Source organism: Mixophyes fleayi, chromosome 3 (genome assembly GCF_038048845.1).
Source record: "Mixophyes fleayi isolate aMixFle1 chromosome 3, aMixFle1.hap1, whole genome shotgun sequence".
Taxonomy (NCBI): domain Eukaryota; kingdom Metazoa; phylum Chordata; class Amphibia; order Anura; family Limnodynastidae; genus Mixophyes; species Mixophyes fleayi.
In genome coordinates this window covers 71,974,869-71,997,596 of record NC_134404.1, presented here as the reverse complement: position 1 = coordinate 71,997,596, position 22,728 = coordinate 71,974,869, and the positions used below count along the sequence as shown (strand labels likewise).

Below are 22,728 nucleotides of genomic sequence, written 5' to 3'. Positions count from 1 at the left end.
TGTGAAAACTTCATTGATGATCAGTGTTTTCTTCATGCAAACTGTCCCACAAATAACTATGTAGAAATCATGCTGTAACTCTTAGCAACAGATTCTAACTTCCTTTTCTACTACTTCTTCAGAAAATTGAAGCCAACGTCACTGTGGTTGTTATGGGTTCAAACACCATTTTTTCTATAGCTACATGTGCACCAGTTTTCAAAAGTGTCCCTTATTATCTCCAGTATGACACAAGATGATTTTTAGCAAATCTTAAGACCGATATGGTCTTGCAACAAGCAGAGAGGACATAATGCAGGCAATGTCAGTTTTCGCTTATGACAAAACACCTTTGGATACATCAAAGTTAAAAAGTTTTACCTGGCTCTTTTCGTGCTGGTTTTTCAAACCGACGATCTCCTCTGGTGGGGAATAAAGAGATAGAATTCAGACTTTTGAAACACAGACCATTGCTTAAAGCACTAGCGCAAGTTGCTTTTCTACTACAGTCCTTGTCATTGTACAATTGTATATGTAGTGTGAGCTGCAGCAAGCTTCATCCTATCTGTACCCCAGTTTCATCTGATCTAAAATCCAGTTGGTAATTGTGAGGAACTATATGGATGCCCAAACTCTAAAATCCTACTAACATTAATGCACTTGCTTATTTTCCAAAAGGTGCGATGACTGTACTCTGCTTTCCCACTTCTGCTACCTCACTCACCTTTCTTCCCAACTCTGTGATCGATGCATCTCACGGACTCCTCGACCAAAGCCACTTTCTACTTCGTCAAAACTTCTTTGGTAGAAACCACTGTCTCCTCTTCCTCGGCCTTTAAAAATATAAGAAAATAATTGAAATGTTTAAAGAAAACAAATTCATCATAGGCCATTTTCACTAGAAGAGTTTGTAATCTTCTGACCTTTCATTTTCTATTTGTAGCATTTGCCTAACATCTTACATGTTTTAATTTTGCTTACTTTTATGTGGTCTCTGAATCTTTACCTAGACTTACTTAACAGAGAGGTCAACACTGGGAATCTGAAACACATGTTAATATAACCATCCCAGTAACAGCAATAAAATAAAGAAGCAGATATCAACATATCAAGATAAAGTGGAAATATGGATTTGGATGCCCAGTGGCAGGGAATGACAAACAGCAGATCTATTAAAACTCCAGAACACTGCTGTGACAAGGTCTAAATAAAAGGGCTTTGCATGTCTATATACTGAAAAAAGTCCAGTACTTCAACAAAAAGAAATACCACAGTAGCATGCCCCAGCTATTCCCACATTTTTACTGATAAACTGATGTATTTGAAAGAACCATAAAGTCAACCAGCCTTTTAATAAAAGTAGAAGTAGACATTTTCATACAACAGAACTGGGCATCAATATTTTGCAAAAGCTGTATAGGAGGACACCAGGCATTTTGTAAAAATGACATTTCTCTAAATTTTGACCCATTGAGGTCTTAACCAGCAGGGTTTCCATGGCACCCTTTGTCTGTTTATTGGGCTTGCAAATGAGGGCGACGGTTTTCAAATCCATGGGAGGCAACTTTGTTTTTATAAACTGTTAAAAAGGAAAACTGGTGAATTTAAAGGGGCAGAATTAGAATCTCAATATAAAAATAAATTCAGTTTGTTGAAAAATAACAGACTAGTGTTTTTGTTACCTCAATGCCTATGTAACCAAATAGGAGAGTTTTACCAAAGGTAGCATACACCTCATCTATGGGACAAATTTAAGAAGAAAAACAGCATTTCAACTTTTGCTTGGTTAAAAAAAAAAAAAAAAAAAAAAAAAAAAATGTTCTTATGAAAGACCATTGGAAACATAAGCGTAGCTCTGTCATATCTGTCAGGAAATCTCTAAAGTCATTCTGGCCATAAATCTAAAATATAAGAACCATAAAGAACGTTAAAGGTTTTTAAATATGCATTATAATCTTTATGACAGATACTGTTGAACTAACCAATCAATTTATGGGTGGTAGTTTAAAGCTGTAAGTGCAAGTTTAAATTTGTATTATATTAGGAAGAGATGGTGTTAAGCATTTTATCCCTATTTGAATTTCTATCATGTTTATTAATTAAAAAAGAGTGAGAACGACTTTTCCATTTGCAGAAGACCTTTCTGCAGTACGGCTTCCGTTTTACATTTACTTTATAAAACACACCTTTTATTACAGTTTATCTATTTACTTGGTCTTTATGTTGTCACATTACTCCCTGTTTAAGGTATATTGTACTGTGGTCCAAGCACCTACTCGTATCCAATAAGTTTCTGCTTGGCCGGATGTTTTCTGTTTTGTATTGTACGGAAAAAGAACAAACTGATGCCAATCAGATAGAGATGCTCCCCGCAACAGGAGAAGTCTGCAGATCATGCGGGAGGCAGTGACTTCTCCAGTTGTGTGGTTATGTTACGGTGGACAGGGGCTTATCGACAGGAGTAGCGTTACGATGCAAGAAGAGGAATGAAGGCAAATGGGAAACCACAGACAGTTTGACACTGGAAGGAGCAGGCTCCCCCAACAGCAGGGTAGAGCAATAAAGCTTCTTATGAAAGCAGATAATGAGCCCTCCTCTACATGAAACTAACCCATACATCCAAGATGTTTCCCTTGAGCAACCATAAGACCCTGAAATGCTGATAAAAAGATTTTGGCTGCAACAAAAGACCGGTGTACAAACTTTTTTTTTGCCTTTTTTTCTTTTAATCCCATGAAAACCTAATTAAAAATGGGCAACCTTTGTTATGGAAGGATGGTGTGCCTGATTGTATTATGGTATATGCAATTTAACTATCAAACTGGGGCACTGAATTCCCTTACGTATAGACTTCTAGATACTTCGGGCTCAATAGTAACTTCCTGATCATTTCTAGTCTTCCATCTAGGTGTATTGTTTCATAGTCTTATATAAACATTAGATGGCTGAAGTACCACATGCCACCCTTTCATTTGAAGGCATGGTCACAAAGTTCCTGGTGTAAATAAGCTCATAGAAGAAGGAAAATAAGCCTTCACCAACTAAAGTCCCTACTCCCCACACAGTCAATCTGGCCACATGTAACACAACAAAACCTTTGTTTTGTTTTTTCAACAACTGTTTCATAAATCAACAGACAAAACCATTAGCAAAATGTTTTCCTGTAAACTTAATGATTTAACAAACAGATACAAAAAAAACCATTTGACCAGTAATGTCATGACAGGCAACCTCTACCTTACTAGAACCAAACTCTCACAATCCACAAGCACACAGCTCTAAAATTGGACAACTTTTTCAATCCAAGAACAATATGTTCCATAAGATAAGTCTAATTTAGCAAACAAATATGATAAACTGCAAATCACACACTTCCACAGTTTCATCTTGAAATACAATTGTGCACATCCACCTCACAGGACAGTTTTAATATGACCCATAGGTAGGGGGTTATTACATTTAACTGATAGTTATCCAATATCTTTCTTCAGACATACAATTACACACTACTAATTAATATGCCATAGAACATAGGGCAATCCATTCAAAATAACTAGCCCAAAGTCTGAGTCCTCTATAATAATAGATGCTGGCCAAGTCCAAGTTTGGGCTCTATGATGAGCACTCCGTTAGGTGGATGGTGTTGTGGCATGCCCCAGAAAGTCAATATTTATGTCCATTCAAACACTTTCTCTGTGTCTGGCTGAAGTCTGTTTGGATGTTTGCAGTATTTCCAAACAAACACACTGGAAAGCCCTTGGCGAAAAGTTCACACGAGTTTAAACACGGACTGACGGCTCACAATAACTATTCTTAGGTTTTCACATTTCTTCTACACATGATTAATGGATGACTGACTTACACAATGCTGTGTACATTTTTAAATATTGCCAAAACTATACTTGTAGAGAAGTGTGTCATGACTACTAATCCAGGCTCATTAGACTGGGAACCTCATTATGGAAGATAGCAGGACAGACATTTCAGCAACAGCCAAGGAAATGGCTTCTCAAACTGAACCTCTGGCTCAACTACCCAAAATGGTTTTTTTTCCACTTACTCTCAAAACTGCTGCAGGGTTTTCTGAAATTAGCAAGTTTAACCCGAACTGGTGGATTTACCGAGTCCCCCCAATAGTCTAATCCACAATTATAGACGCATCCTCATTCATTTTGAATTATTTTATGGCAAAGTGTGTTTCTCTGTACTTAAAACCCTCGCATCTCAAATTCACCACTGACACGACCAACACCCCAAAATGGGATGTGCATGGTAACTTGTTACTTAATCCAATACGCTCAGGTTTGATTTATGAAATTGTGGTTTGTACTGTACATTAGGTCACCAGATTGTTCATCTTCCATAAGGCTATCCTCTTTCCATTTACATTACTTCAATATACATAATGTGCAAACATTTTCCGCTGGGGATTACAAGTGGTATATCAAGAGCTCCCCAACCAAGATAAACCATCACGTCTTCCTATAGAGGAATTACAGAGACAAAGAAGCAGCAGCGCATAAATCAGCAATGTTACTGACAGGACCATTGCAATTTAATGCAAAATGTCTTAGTTGTTAGACAATTCTATACAGTTCATAAACTATGACCATGGTTTTTGTTTAAAAAGAAAAAAAAAAAAGTTAATTTAAAAAGGTTTCAAGTGGTAAAAAAGAGAGTATTGAAAAAGGTCAATAGTATGCTACTTTATGAAGTGAATTAAACAAGTATGCCATAAACCAAATTGGCCTCAGGCAGTCCCAAGAACTTCAATAAAATGTAATGTAGATCATGAATACATCAGTTAATAGGCATGAGATTAAATACCACAGCTGGTTAAACCACTATAATAGGCCTGTGTATGTTCTACACCAGGGGTCAGCAACCCCCGGCACGCGTTCCAGATGTGGCACGCTGACCACTTTTTGTCTGGCACGCCGGCGCTTCAGTAGCGCATGAGCAGAAGCTCCGTTTCAGCCATCATCAGCTGTTTTATTGAAGCAGCTACCAGGTTTCTGGAGGAAGACGAGTCTCCAAAGGTAAGAGCAGCAAATTGAGAGACAAATATACTTGGTATACTATGACCTTCTGGGGGCACAGCTATGTTGCATGATATGAATTGTGGGCACAATTATGAGGCATGATGTGAATGGAGGAACTACTGTCCGGCATAATGGTTTTTCGCTGGTCCCGTTACTGGTAATATATCCGCCTTATAAAATGAGATACATACATACACACACATATATACATATATATACGCATTCGAGTTATGTCTATTAAATAATGAGACTGATTCCCCCTAGTAAACAAAGCAGTTGGAACCGGTTATAACTGCATACGTAGTAACCTTGAACCTGTCTGAACCTGCATGACAAGCTGCAACACTGACGTTCAGTTCATTGCGAGTCGCCATTTAGTTTTGCTGTGTTTTCTGTAGAGTGCCGAAAAAATACTAAGTTTAAAAGTTGAACAACATGTCAATTTGAAATTTTTAGTAACAAAACACGTACATGTTTTCAAATGCTTACTACGGCCTACGGGAATGACAGGCTTTCTCGTGCGCGTGTGTTTGAGGGGCACAAAAGATTTAGCGAGGGACGTGAGAATGTCGAAGATGAACGCCTTGGACAACCTTGCACTTCAAGAACCAAAGAAAATGTAGAAAAAAAAAAAAAAAAAACAAAAAAAAAAAAACAGTCAGATTGTTCAAAAAGACCACCAACTCAGTGTTTGAATGATAGCTGAATCCGTGAACATTAACAAGGACACTAAGGAAAATTTTGCGTAAGGATCTTAACATGACGAAAAGTTTGTGCAAAGATGGTCCCAAGGGTTCTCACACCAGAGCAAAAAGAACATCGCAAGGAATGTTGTGTTGACATTCTGCAGCAACTTCACACAGATCCAAACCGGTTTCATAAAGTAATCACTTGTGATGAGAACTGGATCTTCCAGTACAATCCTGAAACCAAAAGACAGTCAATGCAATGGAAAGCACCGTCATCACCAAGAATGAAAAAAAGCTCAAAGCAAGTCAAAAATCAAAGCAATGCTCATTGGTTTTTTTTTTATATCAAGGGTGTAATTTTGAAAGAATGGGTTCCAGAAGGCACAACAGTTTTTCAGCTTTTTCAAAACTTCCTTATAATAATGCTGATTGAGTCAGAAAGAAACGGCCGCAACTGTGGAAAATGGTTTCTTTCTTCATCAGGTCAACACGCCTGCTCACACAGCACTTTCTGTGAGGCAGTTTTTGACCGACAAACACATTACTACACTTGAACATCCTCCATATTCGCCCAATTTAGCACCTTGCGATTTTTATCTTTTCCCAAAAGTTAAATCAAAGCTTAAAAGGGACACATTTTGAGTCAGTTGATGCTGTAAAGAAGAAAACGGCAGATATGTTGAAACAAGTGCCAGAAATTGATTTGCTCCATATGCCCTCAACCAGTGGGGGGGGGACAAACACTACAGCGATGTATTAGTGCAAACGGGGAGTATATTGAAGGGGACAAACATTAAATTTGTAATACCAATAAAGGCGAGTTGTTTAATAACAATTTGTCTATCATCCACATAGAGATGATACTGAAATCCAAGAGTTTATTAGTTCTCCAAGAGAAGTGGTGTAGATAGAGAATAGCAGAGGACCTAGTACTGAGCCTTGTGGTACTCCAACTGATAAGGGAAGCGGAGCGGAGGTGGATCCAGAGAAGTTAACAGTGAAAGAGCAATTAGATAGGTAGGATGGGAACCAGGATAGGACAGTGCCTTGAATACCTAGGGATTGTAGCGTTTGTATAAGAGTGGTCAAATGCAGAAGAGAGATCCAGGAGAATTAGAAGAGAGTAATGGCCTTTAGTTTTTAGTTTTAGCAGTGAAAATCATTGACAACCTTAGTCAATGCAGTCTCTGTGGAGTGTTGCGAACAAAAGCCTAATTAACTTTATTTACTACTGATTCCATGTCTGACCGTCTACAAGCATAGTATTATCAAATCATACTTGGTATATGGCCAACATACTAGAAAATTGTTGTGGGGACATAAGTGGACATTTTGTGGAGAAAATGTGTTATCAGTCAATTCCACATAAGCAGGACGCTTATGTTAAACAAAACACAGGGTGATGCACCAATTCTGCTGCTATCCTGAATTAATAGGATATGCTCTGTGGAAACTGCCAGTTGTATTGATAGGCTACACAAACAATGTTAAAGGCACTTTTCTAACGAAATTCGCCACCATACTCCATACTATGGCTGGTGCTCTCTAGTGTGGGGGGGGCAGGGAAGTCTGATGTGCAGATCTTAAACTATCCATACTAGAAAACGAACACACAGTTTTAAAAAAAATATATATATCTAATATATAAATGCTTAGTGGCGTCTGTGTGTGAAAAAAAAAACAACAAGTTGCAGCGCCACCTGCTGGGCAGAGTTATACACTGACCTACTAAATTCTGAGTGTGTGTGGGGAAAAAAATTCAAAAAGGGCTGAAATTTGGTAGGACTCAAACTCATTTTCGTGAGGTAATTTTACCTCATGAACACACATTAAAAAGGCCGCTTGCGTCGGGAACGAATGCTCTTCCCCTGAGGAGGCCTGGGCTAGGTCCAAATGCATGACAAGAACCTTTTTAAGACCTTAAGTAGCTTGATTTTACTAGAATGCATGAGTATCATGCACGGGTTAACACACACACACATACATATACATATACACATACACATATACATATATATATATATGACACACACACTTGAGAAAGTGAACATTGACTTTTTTTGCAGTATACTGTATGTAATATAGTATATTGTATGTATATATTGTTATTTGCATCAGTTTTCCCACAGTGGAAAAAAAAAAACATTCCAAAGTCATGCTAGGTGCATGACACCGGCAGGTGGTGGAACAGGCAGTCAAACTATGGGAATGTGCTGGATTCCTATAAAAAAATATATTTTACAGACATTGGACAGTTACCTTTACAGGGAACATCCACGGTAGGAACTTACATTTGACAAAATGCCATTTAAGGAGAAGTTTAGTAACAAAATGTATGAAAATTAAACACTGGTTTAATATTTCAGTGCTTACAGTATTTCAAAATAATCAACACACTAGGTTCCATTTCCTTTACCAATGACATTTAATTGTGTTCATAAACATCTCAGTGTGATCAACAAGTGTAAAGCATAAACTATTCTTTAGGTCACAAATACTGTGTTTTCCAGAAAACCTAAAGCAACTAAGAAATAATACATAAAAGGTATTGCTATTGGAATATCATTATGGGCTCCAGTAAGAAAAAAAAACAGAGGTTCTGGTGGAAACCCTGGGCGATCCTAAAGCTTTACACTATGAAGAACCCGTGCTGGGCTCAATGTCACACTGGGTATTGTTTTTACAAGTTTGTCTTGAAGGTTCTTTTGTAGTCAGTAACCTGCTCTTTCTTGTGCTGCTCACCCACTTCTCGGCAAAGTGACAATTTGCCAAGAAGTAGGAGAATAATCACTGCCACCACTAGGCTCCTTCAACCACTGCTACCCCTGGAACCACTTGCTTCTGGATGGTGTGTGCAGCATCTCTTAGCTGGCAACTAACAATCATCCTGAAGGCTTAACTTTGGTGGCAAAGCAGAAACAGAGGATGCTGGGCTCAAAATGGCAGAAGGATAAACAAGAGTGTTAGTTTCACACATATTTAAGAGGTAGTGAATGTTGTTTGTTTATTGAGAGGGAGGGGGGGGGTTGTTTTTAAACACATACGTCCCATGCTCCTTTAATCAGTCTTACATGTGAATCATTATGGACCTTGTTCACAACTTTAACAATGCTCCATGAGTCTAGGAGCCAGAACTAAGAGCAGAACTCCTACTGCTGTCACAGCCCTTTGAGCTCAGTTATATTATTTTGCTCCCCAAAACAAACTGGGTTGTAACAGCCTGAATACCACCACCTCCATGCTCTCACCCTCACTCCTACAGGGTTCAAGTAGAAGAACCCTGCACAGAGCCCATCTGTGGGGGCTCACAGCTCTGCCTTCTCCCATTTCCAGGACTTTGAGTGGGGAAGGTAGCCCAATACTGATGGAACCCGCAGATACACACTGGACAACTAAGGATGGGTTGGAGGACGACGACAACAAATGGGAACCAAACCTGTGGACTAAGACTACCAGATGTGCCCCAAACCAAAGTGGACCACTAGAATCTCATCAGATGAAACCTAGGGTTTTGGAGGCTTCAGGCAGAGATTGCAGATTGTGAAAATCCAAAACAGGTGTAAAAATTTCTGCTTCCTTGGCTTAAAAAATATGTTTATTCTCAGAGTTCTAATATCTGGGCTCCTTCCTCCGTACTAAAACATAAAAACAATGAAATATCGGGACATCAAATAAATGGTTGCTGCTTCTCCCATTATCTAATAATGAACCAGTTTCAAAAATAGGGAAACAAAGAACAGGAGAGCACTGATACTATAGTAGATTGGATTAGAGAATGAAATTTAAAAGTATTTGAGAGCTCCTATCTGACAAATCCTTGGAGTGAAATAATCCCTTCCTGTTTTTAATATGATCCTTCAAACTTGAGATATCTCTACAACTGAAGGAGAAACACAGAGCCAGTAGGAGCAAATAGTATTGTAATACCTAGCAAATAATAGTAGTGTAAAAGGGCACACATACAAAAGATAAACTTGATAATCAGCTTATCTGTAGGTTGCTCTGAGAATCCCGAATGAGCTCTAGATTTTGGGCTTCTATTTCCAATGGTGCAAAGAAAACAATGGCATCAAGTCTTCCTTCTATTTGGACTACTTTATTGCCCTGGAGAAGCAAAAAAAAGCACATTCCCAGCCAGGAAACAGCTATTATAGTATAAGGGCATCTATGTAATGACACATGATTCAGATACAGTAGATAGGTAAAACCATTTTCTTCAACACACCTAGATGCCCAATCCTGGCTGAAGTCATAAGGAGCCCCCATCCAACAAGTGACATTGTAAAGCCGAGATGGTCCAAGCCTAACACCAAGGGAAGGGTCAAAAGAGGATGCCAGACACCCAAAAATATAAATAAAATCGTGACTAGTGTTATTCAATTATGAAAATAATGACAATCAAAAACAAGTAAGACAGACCAGGTTCATCTCTACTGCATTAACAATTTACATTAATTTTATTGGTTATCTGTCATTGGGGATTTCTTATTTAGTGCTTATTTCCACCTACATTTGGGTACAGCTCAGATGCTCATAGTCTAGGGCACAGCAAAGTCCTGTATATGGATCCTAAATTGCAACTACCAACACTCAAAGAGCACGAAGCGTAAAAGTTGATAACCTAATGAAATTCCTGCCAGTAGCAGTAGGTGCTTACATTGCCCACAGCAGGTCTGGGACAAAGGGAGGCAATCTCACCTTTAGCAACCTGAAATTCACTACGAATCAAAAGCAGCAACAAAAACCAAACCATTTATTTTGAGTACTGAGGGACAAGTGAATTAGCACTGCTATGCAGACAAGTCATTGGCATCCCTCCTACTGTGGTAATTAGCAACGCTCGGTAGGCTTTGCACCACCCCACAGTCCTGATCAATAACAAATCCCAAGAATTACACCAAAAAGTATATAAGCTCCACTAGCGTAGAATAACTCAGTAAAGTATTTGTTTGGGAGGGATGCCCAACTTTCTGCTGCAAACAGAGACACCATTGATGCCCCAATTCCATTGGAGATTATAGTAGCCATTATATTGTGCTCTCTGGCCAAGCACCCAGGACCAGAAGACATACCAACTAATCTATACAAAAAGAATGCTGAATACCCTGCTCCTTGTCTGCTATACACTAGCAAGGGAAGTGGGAACACTTTCGCAAAGATGGCTGAAGTCACACCATTGTTTCTCCTAAGGGCGGCAAAGATGCAAAAGTCTGAATTGTATCACTCAAATAAGGGCGTCAAAACCCTAGGCATATGACTACATAAAATCATCACTACTATTATCCAGAAACAGTGGCCAGCTCCTTAAGCATTTGTAGTAACTCATGCTAAATTTCGGTGCCTCTGGGCGTGGTAAAAACATTTGACTTCCTATGGAGAGTCATGATCAGATTCAGTCTTCATTAGATGGATTCTGGTGCTATGTCAGCAAATGTTGTGTGTATGTTCCTTGCAGGATAACCCCACCCTTTCAGCACCTGTTATGGCCTATAAATTGATTTGAGCAACTTCCACTTTTGTATTTGTCTGAGAGGCATGTTGGTGTCAGTAGCTGAGGGGGAGTGCTGACATTGGATTGCTATTTGGAGGCTTCTGGGGTACCTCTTTGGTAAGTTAGCTCTCAATTTAAAAACACATATGTATGGCCCAAATATAGGGACTCTCATTGTTTAGAGTAGGACCATCCTATTAGCAAAAGCGCCTTGGCGTGGTAGGATGGCTTAAACATACATTTGCAAATGTGTGCAACAAAGACTTTTGCATTTTTATCTACAGTAGAAATGGCAGATCTGTTGCTGGCTATAGCAGTGTGCTGGGGGAAAAAATGTTGTGTGTATGTTCCTTGCAGGATAACCCCACCCTTTCAGCACCTGTTATGGCCTATAAATTGATTTGAGCAACTTCCACTTTTGTAACTGTTAGCTGGTGTCAGCTCCTCTTTCACTGAAAAGAGGAAACCAACAGGATTGCCCACTATTCCTTTCCCTATTCAGGAATGCACATTGGCACCATATATGGAAAAAGATTGCATTATATTCTGATAACACCCTTCTTTTCACGGCTAGCAGCTCTTTAGACTATACACACACTTTGGGTATGTCCCTCGTCTTCACTGTAGATATTCAGACAGAACACACCTTACCCATTCAATACCCCTTGGTATGGGCATCCTCTATTAAATATCTGTGTATCACTACTTCCAAACATGAGACTGCTTCAGGAGTAAGGCTAATCTCTGGCAGTGTCTCTTGCCAATTCCCACCTAGGACAAATAAGTATAACTAAAATTATATTTCATCTCCACCTACTATACTTTACACGCCACTCCCCACATCCCATTTTTCCTTTCATTATTGAAACCTTACATACAAGGCTACAACTGTCCAATGTTGGCACTAGGCGCAATGTATGTCCCAAACAATAGGCAACCTGGGAGTCCTGAACATGTGCACAACCGCCTAAGTGTCCCAACTCAAGCAGGCGGCATCCAGAGCAAGGGTTGTTGGGAGGAAAAAAGAGGATTTATGTACTTGCGTTAAATCCGTTTCTCTGATTCCGTCTGGGGGACACTGCTTACCATGGGTTGTGGAGGGGAGCTTGGGAGTTGGCACCTAACTAGTTAACTTTTAGTGCTGCAGACAGACCCCTCCCCTCTACAATCCACCTGCCCCCTCTTGTTCAGTTAATTAAAAAGCCCAAGGAAAAGGCCAGTCAAACAAGAGCACACAGAAGAAAAGCAGAAGGGAGGGATCGCAGTGTCCCCCAGACGGAATCAGAGAAACAGATTTAACCTAAGTACATAAATCCTCTTTTCTCTTTCATCCAGTCTGGGGGACACTGCTTACCATGGGGACGTTCTAAAGCAGCCCCTAAGGGTGGGACTACTCTGAAAGCCCCGCTCGTAAAGCACTACGAGCGAAATTTGCATCCGCAGAGGCAAATACATTAAACTGGTAAAATTTGGTAAAGGTGTGGACAGAGGACCAGGTGGCTGCCCTGCAAAGTTGATCTGCAGAAGCCCCATTTCTCGCTGCCCATGATGCCCCTACTGATCTGGTGGAATGGGCCGTAAGTCTCTCTGCCACCGGACGGTTAGCCCTTATGTAAGCTTGCCTAATGGTAGCCGTAATCCATCTTGCAATGGACTGTTTTGAGGCTGGCCAGCCTCTCTTATTGGCATCATACAGAACAAACAAGGAATCAGTACGCCTCACTTGAGAAGTTCTCTTAACATAAATGCGGAGAGCTCTAACCACGTCTAACTTTTCCATAGACTCAGAATCCGAAGTGGAAGAGGAAGAAAAGACCGGAACTACAATTTCCTGGTTCATGTGGAAAGCCGAAACTACCTTAGGAACAAAGGAAGGGAGGGTTCTTAACACCGCTCTGTCTTCGTGGAAAACTAGGTATGGTTCCCTGCAAGACAGAGCACCTAATTCTGAAACCCTACGCGCAGATGCAATAGCCAGAAGAAAGAGGACCTTCCAGGTCAACCACTTCAAATCAGTCACAAGTAATGGCTCAAAGGGAGGCCCTTTAAGCATGTCCAGCACCAGGTTAAGATCCCACGGTGCTGTAGGCACTACATAGGGAGGCTGAATATGTAAGACTCCCTGAAGGAAGGTCCTAATGTCTGGCAAATCCGCTAATTTCAGATGAAAAAAGACTGGAAGTGCCGAAACCTGAACCTTTAGGGAACCTAAGCGAAGCCCTGCTTCCAGGCCATCTTGAAGAAAAGCCAATAAACGACGGAGACGAAATGAGGACGTGTGACATGACCTATTTTCACACCATCTGATATACGCTTTCCAAATTCGGTGACAGATACGAGCCGAGACTGGCTTTCTGGCTCGCATCATAGTGTTTACCACGCTGGAGGAAAAACCTTTAGCCCTCCAGAGGCTGGCTTCAGCAGCCATGCCGTTAAACTGAGCTGAGGTAAATTCTGGTAACGGAAGGGACCTTGCATAAGAAGGTCGTCTCGGGATGGAAGACGAACCCCCGATCCTTCTGCCATTGAGAGTATGTCCGCGAACCAGACTCGGCGCGGCTATGAGGGAGCAATTAGAATTACTGGCAGACCTCCCTGTTTTACTCTTTTGAGCACCCAAGGAAGCATGGGAATCTGAGGGAAAAGGTATCCCAACCTGAAGTTCCATGACATCGACATTACGTCCACTGCTAAGGGGTCTCTTGCCTTTGCGCAAAACCTGTAAACCTTTCTGTTGTGTCTGGAGGCATTGAGATCTATATCTGGAAGACCCCACTTCTGAGCCAGAGACTTGGACACTTCCGGATGGAGTGACCACTCCCCTGGCATCATCTGATGTCGACTTAGGAAGTCGGCCTCCCAATTTTTTATTCCTGGAATGAATACTGCCGATATTACAGGAACATATTGTTCTGCCCAAATCAAGATTCGAGCTGCAATTTTCATTGCAGTTGCACTCTTTGTTCCTTCCTGTCTGTTGACATATGCCACAGCCGTGGCATTGTCGGACTGAACCCTGACAGGAGGGCCTGGCCTCCCCTGAGGGCCAAAAGAGTAGCCTTCAATTCCAGCACGTTTATCGATTGGTCGTTCAGGAATCGACCCTAAGGCCCTGGAGCCGGAGGTGTAGGATTACCGCCCCCCAACCCTTCAGGCTGGCGTTTGTCGTGGCTATGATCCATGACCATGGAGCGAAGGACCTGCCCACCGACATGTGATCCTGAATCAGCCACCACTGGAGTGATTCTCTCGTCCTCGGGGATAGAGAGATCCTCTGAAGATCTAAGCGTAGGTGGGATCCTGATTATTTCTTCAACAGATCCCACTGAAAACATCGAGAATGAGCTCGACCAAAGGGAATGGTCTCGAAGGAGGCCACCATCTTTCCCAGCAGCCGCATGCACAAGTGTATTAAGGGGCTGGGAGAAGACAAGACCTGGGCTGTTATGCTTTGGATTGAACCAATCTTCTCGACAGGCAGGAACACTTTTTGCTGGCTGGTGTCCATGATGAGACCTAGGAAAACCATGCGTTGACACGGGACCATCTGGGATTTCTTTAAATTGATCAGCCATCCGTGTCTCTCCAGAACCGCCAAGGTGAGGGACAAGTGATGACGTAAGCAATTCTCTGAGGAGGACTTGATGAGCAGGTCGTCCAGATAAGGTACGACCTGAACTCCCAGAAGGTGAAGGCGCGCTGCCATCACTGACATGACTTTTGTGAAAACCTTCGGCGCTGTTGAGAGGCCGAAGGGGAGGGCCTGAAACTGATAGTGGGAGGATCCCACTGTGAATCTGAGGAGGGACTGATGGTCGCTCCAAATAGGAACATGGAGGTATGTGTCTTTTATGTCTATGGACGCCATAAACTGATCTTTCTCCAGTCCGTTTATTACCGACCTCAGGGATTCCATCCGAAATCTGTCCACCCTTAAGTGTACATTGAGGCCCTTTAGGTTTAAGATGGGTCGAAAGGAGCCGTCCGGCTTCTTGACAAGGAACAGGTTTGAATAAAACCCCTGTCCCTTTTGGTAGTCTGGGACCCTGCAGATAACTCTTTGCGAAAGAAGAGAGGCGACACAATCCTGTATTGCTTGTCTTCTTGTTGGATCTCGGGGTAGTGGGGTTACAAAGAACCGCTGTGGTACGGGGCCCAGCAGGTCTATCCTGTACCCCCTTGATATAATGCCCCGAATCCAAGAGTCTTCGGAGGACGCTGCCCACTGTTCCTGAAACAAGGACAGACGACCCCCCACTGGCGCCCCCTGCAGGAGAACAGAGTGGTCGTCAGGACGCAGGTTTCTCCTGGTTCTTGGAGGCCTGGCGCTTAGCCAAAAACGAGGCTCTCCCCCTAGAAGAGGAGCCTCGAGAATTAGGCTGTCTACTTCTAAAGGGCTGTCCTCTAGACAAGGGAGGTCCCCCGAAAGGGCTGACAAAAGGAGCTGACCCGAGGGTTCCGGCTCCTGCCAGGGAATACCGGCAAGGAAGTGCTTTTGCCCGCCGTTGCCTGAGAGATCAAGGTATCTAATTCCGGACCGAACAAACCTGCTGCTGAAAAAGGAATGGTTTCAACTGACTTTTTTGATTCCGCATCTCCTTCCCAGGATTTCAGCCAAAGCGTCCTTCTTGCAGAAATAGATGCAGCCTGAATAGAAAGAGACGGCCGCTGTGTCTGGGCCGCCTCATAAAGGTACCCTGATGCCTCCTTCAAATGTAAAGCCAGGGGGAGCAAATTGGAGTCCTGTAAGGCCTTTGCCAGCTGGTCTGCCCATGCTTCCATGGCTCTAGCAACCCAAGCTGAAGCAAATGTGGGTCTAAAAGAAGAAGCCGCAGCCGCGAATATAGATTTCAGCTGGGATTCAACTTTGCGGTCATTGGCATCCTGAAGGGACGCTGAACCAGGAGCTGGAAGTAAGGTGTGTTTTGCCAATCTGGCTATAGGAATATCCACCTTGGGAATGATCTCCCAGCGAAACACATCTTCCTCCTGCAAAGGATATAGGGAAGAGAACCTTCTGGAAACAGAGAACCGTTTTCAGGTTATTTCCATGCTCCTTCTGCAATATCCCGAACTTCTACAGAAGGGGGGAAATGGCTAGCCTTCCTTTTTGCCTTCTTAAAGAGACTTCTGTCTCTAGGGGTAGGATCCTCCGGTTATGGGAGGTCCAACGCCTGTCTAACCGCTAAAACCAAATCGTTAATAAATTGGCTTTTAGGATTTTCTTCCTGTTCCAAGGACTGAACCTGGTCAGGATCTGAATAATTTCCCCCCTCATCCTCAGAACACTCCTCAGAGTCTGAAAGGACCATAAGGGGATTTAGGCCTCTTTCTTTTAGTAGGCGGGATGTTTGGGGAATCAAGCAACTGGTTAAGCTTCTCCAAACCCCTTACAAATGCTGTAGACCACGCTGGTTCTGTTAAGACAGGGGCTGGGTCAGACTGTAATGAGGAAGGTCCTGGTATAGACGTTCCAATAGACCCTGAGGAAGCCGGGAGGCCTAAATGTGTGCTATAATTATTAGCCACGGAAGTTACCACAGTAGATAGCAACTGATTAGATTGAAAAACCATCTGTGCTAGGGAGGAAACCGACTGTGTCAGGGAGGCCACCCAGGCCGGCTCCTTCAGTGGGACTGAAATCTGCTGGGTTTGCGCAGAGGGGACCCCTGCTTCGCATGCAGAGCAGAGCGCCAAAGGGTCCTTCTGCCAACAAGGTAATTTTACATGACATTTTGAACATGTGAAATATTTTGCTATAGGACCCTTTCCCTTATCTGTCATCTTTATAAAGGAAGGCACACCAAACACACAGACTTAATTGTTAAATTTAGCTGAGTAGAGAGAGAGAGAGAGAGAGAGAGAGAGAGAGAGAGAGAGAGAGTAATGCACGGAGAGAACAGAGTAAATAACAAGTAACCAAATAATCTAGTCATAAAAGTTGTACTTGTAAAAAATTTTAAACACAATAATATATATATATATATATATATATATATATATATATATATATATATATATATATATATATATATATATATATATATATATATATAGGCAAGTAGGGAGACTATAATGTAAACCCTTACTAGCCCAGTTTGTGCACAGCAAAACAGATTATGTGTTTAAATAAATCAGATACTTAGCCCATAGGCCACAAAGGGGAGAAGTCCAACAGCAGTCCTGTGCTTTCTCCCTCAGCTCTGTTCACTCTTCCTGGGCTTCTCTTGGCACCAGAAGGCTGGGATAGACCATCTCTCTCTGGAAGGAGGGGGGGAACTCTATGCTTTAGCTCCCCCCCTTCAGTAATGCTGCCTCTGCAGCGGAAGATGACTTGTAAAAAAAAATTCATCCTTGTGATGGTGGCAGAGTAATGGAGACCTCTAAGACTGAGGTCTCCGCAGCGAAAGATACCCGATGCCCCCCTCCTATGTATGAGGGGGGGGATCTTGGTATAGCCCCCTTCCTCCTCTCTCCGTAGCTCCGACTGATGAAATCCAAGATGGCCGCCGGACATCTTAAGTATCCGATAACCGGCGCGCTATGCCTGTAATGGCAGCGCCGGTTATCGGGGAGGCTGGAGGAGTGACAGCGGTCCGCGAGACCGCTTTTCACTCCTAAATCAGGCACCCATTCTTCCTTCTCCTGTCCCTGTCAGTGAGAGCCGCTGGCTCTCATCTGACAGGGGAATGGCTGCGCTGCACAGCTGTGAGTGTGTTCTCTATAGTAGAACATACTCCAGCGCTGCCACCTGAAATAAAAAAGAAAATCAAATAAAGAAATAAAAGTTTTAAAATTTACACTAAGTACTAAAAAACGCTGCCCCACTCCTGGGCACCTAAAAAAAACTGAAGAGGGGACAGGGGTCTGTCGGCAGTACTAAAAGTTAACTAGTTAGGTGCCAACTCCCAAGCTCCCCTCCACAACCCATGGTAAGCAGTGTCCCCCAGACTGGATGAAAGAGAAATGGAGAACACTCTGGATGTGGCCTGTGATGACCAGTAGATGGTCCAGGGTTTCCCAAACCCAGTCCTCAGGGCTCCCTAACAGTGCAGGTTTTCCATCTCTCCTTGCTGGAGCACAGGTGTATTCATTAATAACCGACACATTGTAACAGATCCACAGGTGGTCCTAATTATGTCACTTGTGATCCAGAAAACCTGCACTGTTAGGAAGCCCTGAGGACTGGGTTTGGGAAACCCTGATGGTCCATTCTTTCATGCAATCCTGACATCAACAACATAACACTCAAATATTTAAAGCTTGACAGATTTGTATACGACAACGTCATTGCATCCGTGGTCTCCTCTAATATCTTGTTCTGGTTTAACAACACTCTTCCAGCAGAAGCTGGTGATGAAGGCGCAAGGACCTGGTCAGAATGGGGTGTCGCTCGGACAACAACTTGAAAATGATATATTGTGGTCTTTCAATGGCTACAAACAGAATTACACATAACCAAATCAACAATTGTTTTGGAAAATGGGATTCAGACGGTGGAATCCTCAGAGAGATCTGGTTAGGGCCCTGATTGGAGATGCAGACTGGTTGTAATCTTTAGCAGCTCTAAGCTAGGTTATCAATTTCATGCTATGATTACTCAATTGAGTTTTGCTATCACATGGAGCTTACGTCTGCCCCAATTACATATATTCTCACGGTTTGAACACCAACTGGATGGCGAAACGATTTTTCATTTACTCTAAACGCTGTCACCACGTTCCCTCCTTTTCGGCACAGATTCTAGACTCATTGGGTGACATGGTGGGAATTTCTACACCCAGGGTCCCCTTTAATGTATGTAGTTATATATCCTTGGCAGAATCGATGACACAGCAACTCTATTTCCTAACAGAAAATGTATCCATAGAACCACACGAAAAACAAGCGCCCTGTCCTGGATGTTATTTAACCAATCTCCCCAAGTGGGGCGGAAAACACTAACTGGTCTTCACCACACAAGCCTGTGAGGTAAAGACCAGTCTTAAACTCATATTTATGCATTTTAAATAGAGCAAGGGCATCCAAACAAACATCTGTAATTATGTCCTCCCCACCCCGGACAAATCATTTTGATCAATAAATGGAACAAACAAGAGATATCCTTTTATGTGCTGTTTGATTTATTGGGTTCTTCATCTATTTGTAAAACTTGGATGAACATCTGAACACATTTAGTATCACATCTATGCAACAGGATTTGCAAACTGTCTAGCATCACTGTCTATAAGGTACTAGGTCTCTCCTTCCCTCTGCCTCTTGTTCCGCTCACATTAGCCCTTTTTTGGGTTTGTTTATATTTTAAACGCCATGCAAAACAAATTACAATTAAAAGGTTTTGGGTTTTTTTTTAAGAATGCATCATATAAAGCTGGGAGAGAATAAAGTGTTCTGGCAAATACAAAACGCACAAACTACATTTCATGCACTTGGGAAAAATTAGTTACAAACAATGCGGCCCTACACCCACAATTTTGCTGTGCAGACCCTCTTTGCCCACCCAAAGGACAATGGTGCTTTGTTCCTAATGTGATTTATGTAGCGCAGCATTTTTTTTATAAATATATTTTAATGCAGTGCCCAATTGCTCCAATGCGGTAACTAAGGAATGGATTTTCTGAATCCATGTCACATGTTGAGAAAATCCATTCCTTACTAAGTGAAGATTAAACGCAGAGTTTTAGGGAGCAGAACACAAAAGTGAAAAAGTGACTAAGAGCACTTTGTACCTTAAGTACTAACAGAGCAGTCCCAATATCAGTTACTGTCCTGCTTTCTGCTATATTGGTTTCATAATACAATACTTTTCTAGCACTTGCATTTATCCTGAATATTTCAGAGGAATGTGGAGAGAAAGTAACTATTAAACCACTGCTGAAGTTCTGGACTGTGCTTAAAGGGTTCCCTCTGTCTGTAAATAAGACCTGCAACCCAGTAGTACAGATACATATCTTTATTTAGCATGGTTATTTTCAATGTCTGGCAAATTTAAAAGACAACTTACCACGACCTCTGGAGGAACTTCGACCTCTAGGAACCCCCACTACTGTTCCCCCTCCTCCACCGCTGCCCCGCCCCATGAGGCGCAGAACAGCAGTACTGTTAACGGACATTGAGAAGTTTCTCTGTTAAAAGAAAAATACTTATGGTGAAATATCATGCAATACATAAAGTTTTGTTCATGGAGGACGTTGTGTCAATAACCTAGCTTTTATTTGCCTTCTCATTTTGTGCTTCAATGCATATAGGCTGAAAGCAGAGAGCTAATTCATTTTAGGAAGCTTCCAAATACAACACAACAGGTTATTGCAGGCATATAAGAAGTGAATGAGTTTCTGATAACCTCAAGAGAAGCTATTCAAGAACGAGAGTGGGGGTTTGGGGAAACAAACAAAAAAAGAAACCCCAAAACACAAGTTTGTTTAGCTAAAATAGCTACTAATACAAATCAGAAATATTCTAAATACACACACGTAAAATACGCCCTCTTTTAAACCCGAGAGTTTACAAAACCCTTAAACTGGGTACACGTCTACACAATTATCGCACAGATCACACGATTCACAACCATTTCTTCAGATATTGCAAGGGTATACACTCCCATGATCATCTTTTATTGAACCAAAACAAATTGCATCTGTTGATTTGGTTTTCTAAAAGAACCTAAAAATCATGATCAACGATGGCGGACGAATGTGGAAGTGTGTATGCACTCACAACTAGCAGCGTAGGTAGATAGTTTAGAGTGTACAGTGTCACAATCTTTCGAGTAGAGATGAAGATCAGATCTGACAGTAAATCGTGTAGGAATGTGCGCATGAATCAGCATGCTCATCGGGACTTTCAATCGTTGGTAAATGAGTTACGGAAATTGAAGTAAGCTGCATAGGCGAGTACTCAGCTATAGTCTCCAGTGGATTCTAACCCTTCATCTTAATCTCATGTGACAAACCAGAACATTGAGTCAAGATAACATAAGCCACCATGAAGATGCCATGTGTAAAAAAGTAAGTACACCCCATGAACCACAATTAGCAGCAATAATGAGCCACTGCATCTGAAAGGGTTGAGGTCTGGACTTTGACTTGAACATTGTACTGTTGCATGATCCAATTTCTGTCAAATTTCAGGTACTGAACAGATGGCCGCAAACTTTCTACATAATATTCTGATATAAAGAGTTCATAGTGGACTCAATGACTGCAAGGTACCCAGGGCATGAAGCTGCAAAAGCATCCTAAATCATCATCACCCCTCACCCGCCATGCTTGGTAGTCAGGAGATTCTTGCGGCGATACACTGTCTTCACTAACCATGGAACTATGGTGTTGTGCATTAAGATCAAATAACTCCTAACTCCACTTGGGTCAGTATGTTCAGAGGATATATCTTGTGTTTCCATCAGGAGCATTTGCATACCTAAGCTGCAAGGAAATGTTTTATTTTGTTTTTTTTTTGAGAGAAGATGATTCCTCCTTTATATCATTCCACAAAACAAAAAACAATTGATGGTCATAGATCACTGCAGCCACTTTTTCTCTATGCCATAGCTTTATCATAATACTGAATGTCACAAGTTCTGTTTCAATAGTGGTGGCAGCAATTCCTGATAATGAAATAATTAAGTGATTTGGACTGGCAGCACCTGGCTCAATCCCCTTCTTCATGGATAAGGAAGCAGCAAGGTTGTACTTACTTTTCCCTACATAGCTTTTTCATGTTGGCTTATTTTTTGCCAACAAAATAACTACAGTTAAAGTAAAACCTGTTCTGGACAATTTGTCACATAAGATGCGAGTCCACATTTATCTACATATTATGTATTTGTGTATACAATACATAAACAGTGGATGCATGCTTTTTATGGGCTCAATCAGTTGCAACAATAAATGTACCAGTGACATCAATGAGGCACTGCCTGATTAATATTCACAAGTCAATAGTTAGTAATGAATAGACGTGCTTCATTCTCACGAAAGTGTATTCAGGCCACAACATGGCGGCCTCCACTGTCTACTCATATGGGGCAGCAGAAAATAATTTGTTTACTTGTTGTACCCCTCAGTGACATCACTGCTTAAGCTGCATGATCAATAACTATGTAATTAGCCAAACAAATGACAACTTAATAAAAGCTCAAAAATGTTATTGGGAGTCTGGACATTGACTTCAATGGGTAGTGTACAGGGCACAGACAAAGAGGCTCGTTTTAAACAAAATAATTATTTAAATCAAAAGTCATAAAGCAGAATCCCACCCAAAATCAGAAATTAAATTTGGGTGGAATATCCAGAGGGACTCAGACTCCTAAAAAGTTACTTATCAGGGTCCAGCGTTCGGGTCCTTATATCATGCTGCAAGGAGCCACAGACGGGGGCAAGATACTGAAGGACCAGCCAGGTACGCAGAAGGCCAAACCCCAGGTAAGTGCACTCATTTTCCCTCAGAATAGTCCATAACAAACTGAACTTTTACTTCTGGGCGGTTTCATCTTTTAAAATAGCATAACATATAGCAAGGTACGTTT

General features: G+C 41.8%; 1 protein-coding gene across 10 annotated transcripts in view; it reads right to left on the bottom strand.

Moving 5' to 3' along the window:
• Positions 1 to 22,728, bottom strand: part of GIGYF2 (GRB10 interacting GYF protein 2) — a 135,680-nt gene that overhangs the window by 93,172 nt on the left and 19,780 nt on the right. For all 10 annotated transcript variants that reach the window (XM_075201728.1, XM_075201729.1, XM_075201730.1 and 7 more), the window contains exons 5-7: positions 20,206 to 20,326; positions 704 to 812; positions 361 to 401 (exon numbers count right to left, since the gene is read on the bottom strand). In XM_075201728.1, coding sequence (XP_075057829.1) covers positions 361 to 401; positions 704 to 812; positions 20,206 to 20,326 — 271 coding nt within the window. The remainder of the gene's footprint in view (positions 1 to 360; positions 402 to 703; positions 813 to 20,205; positions 20,327 to 22,728) is intronic.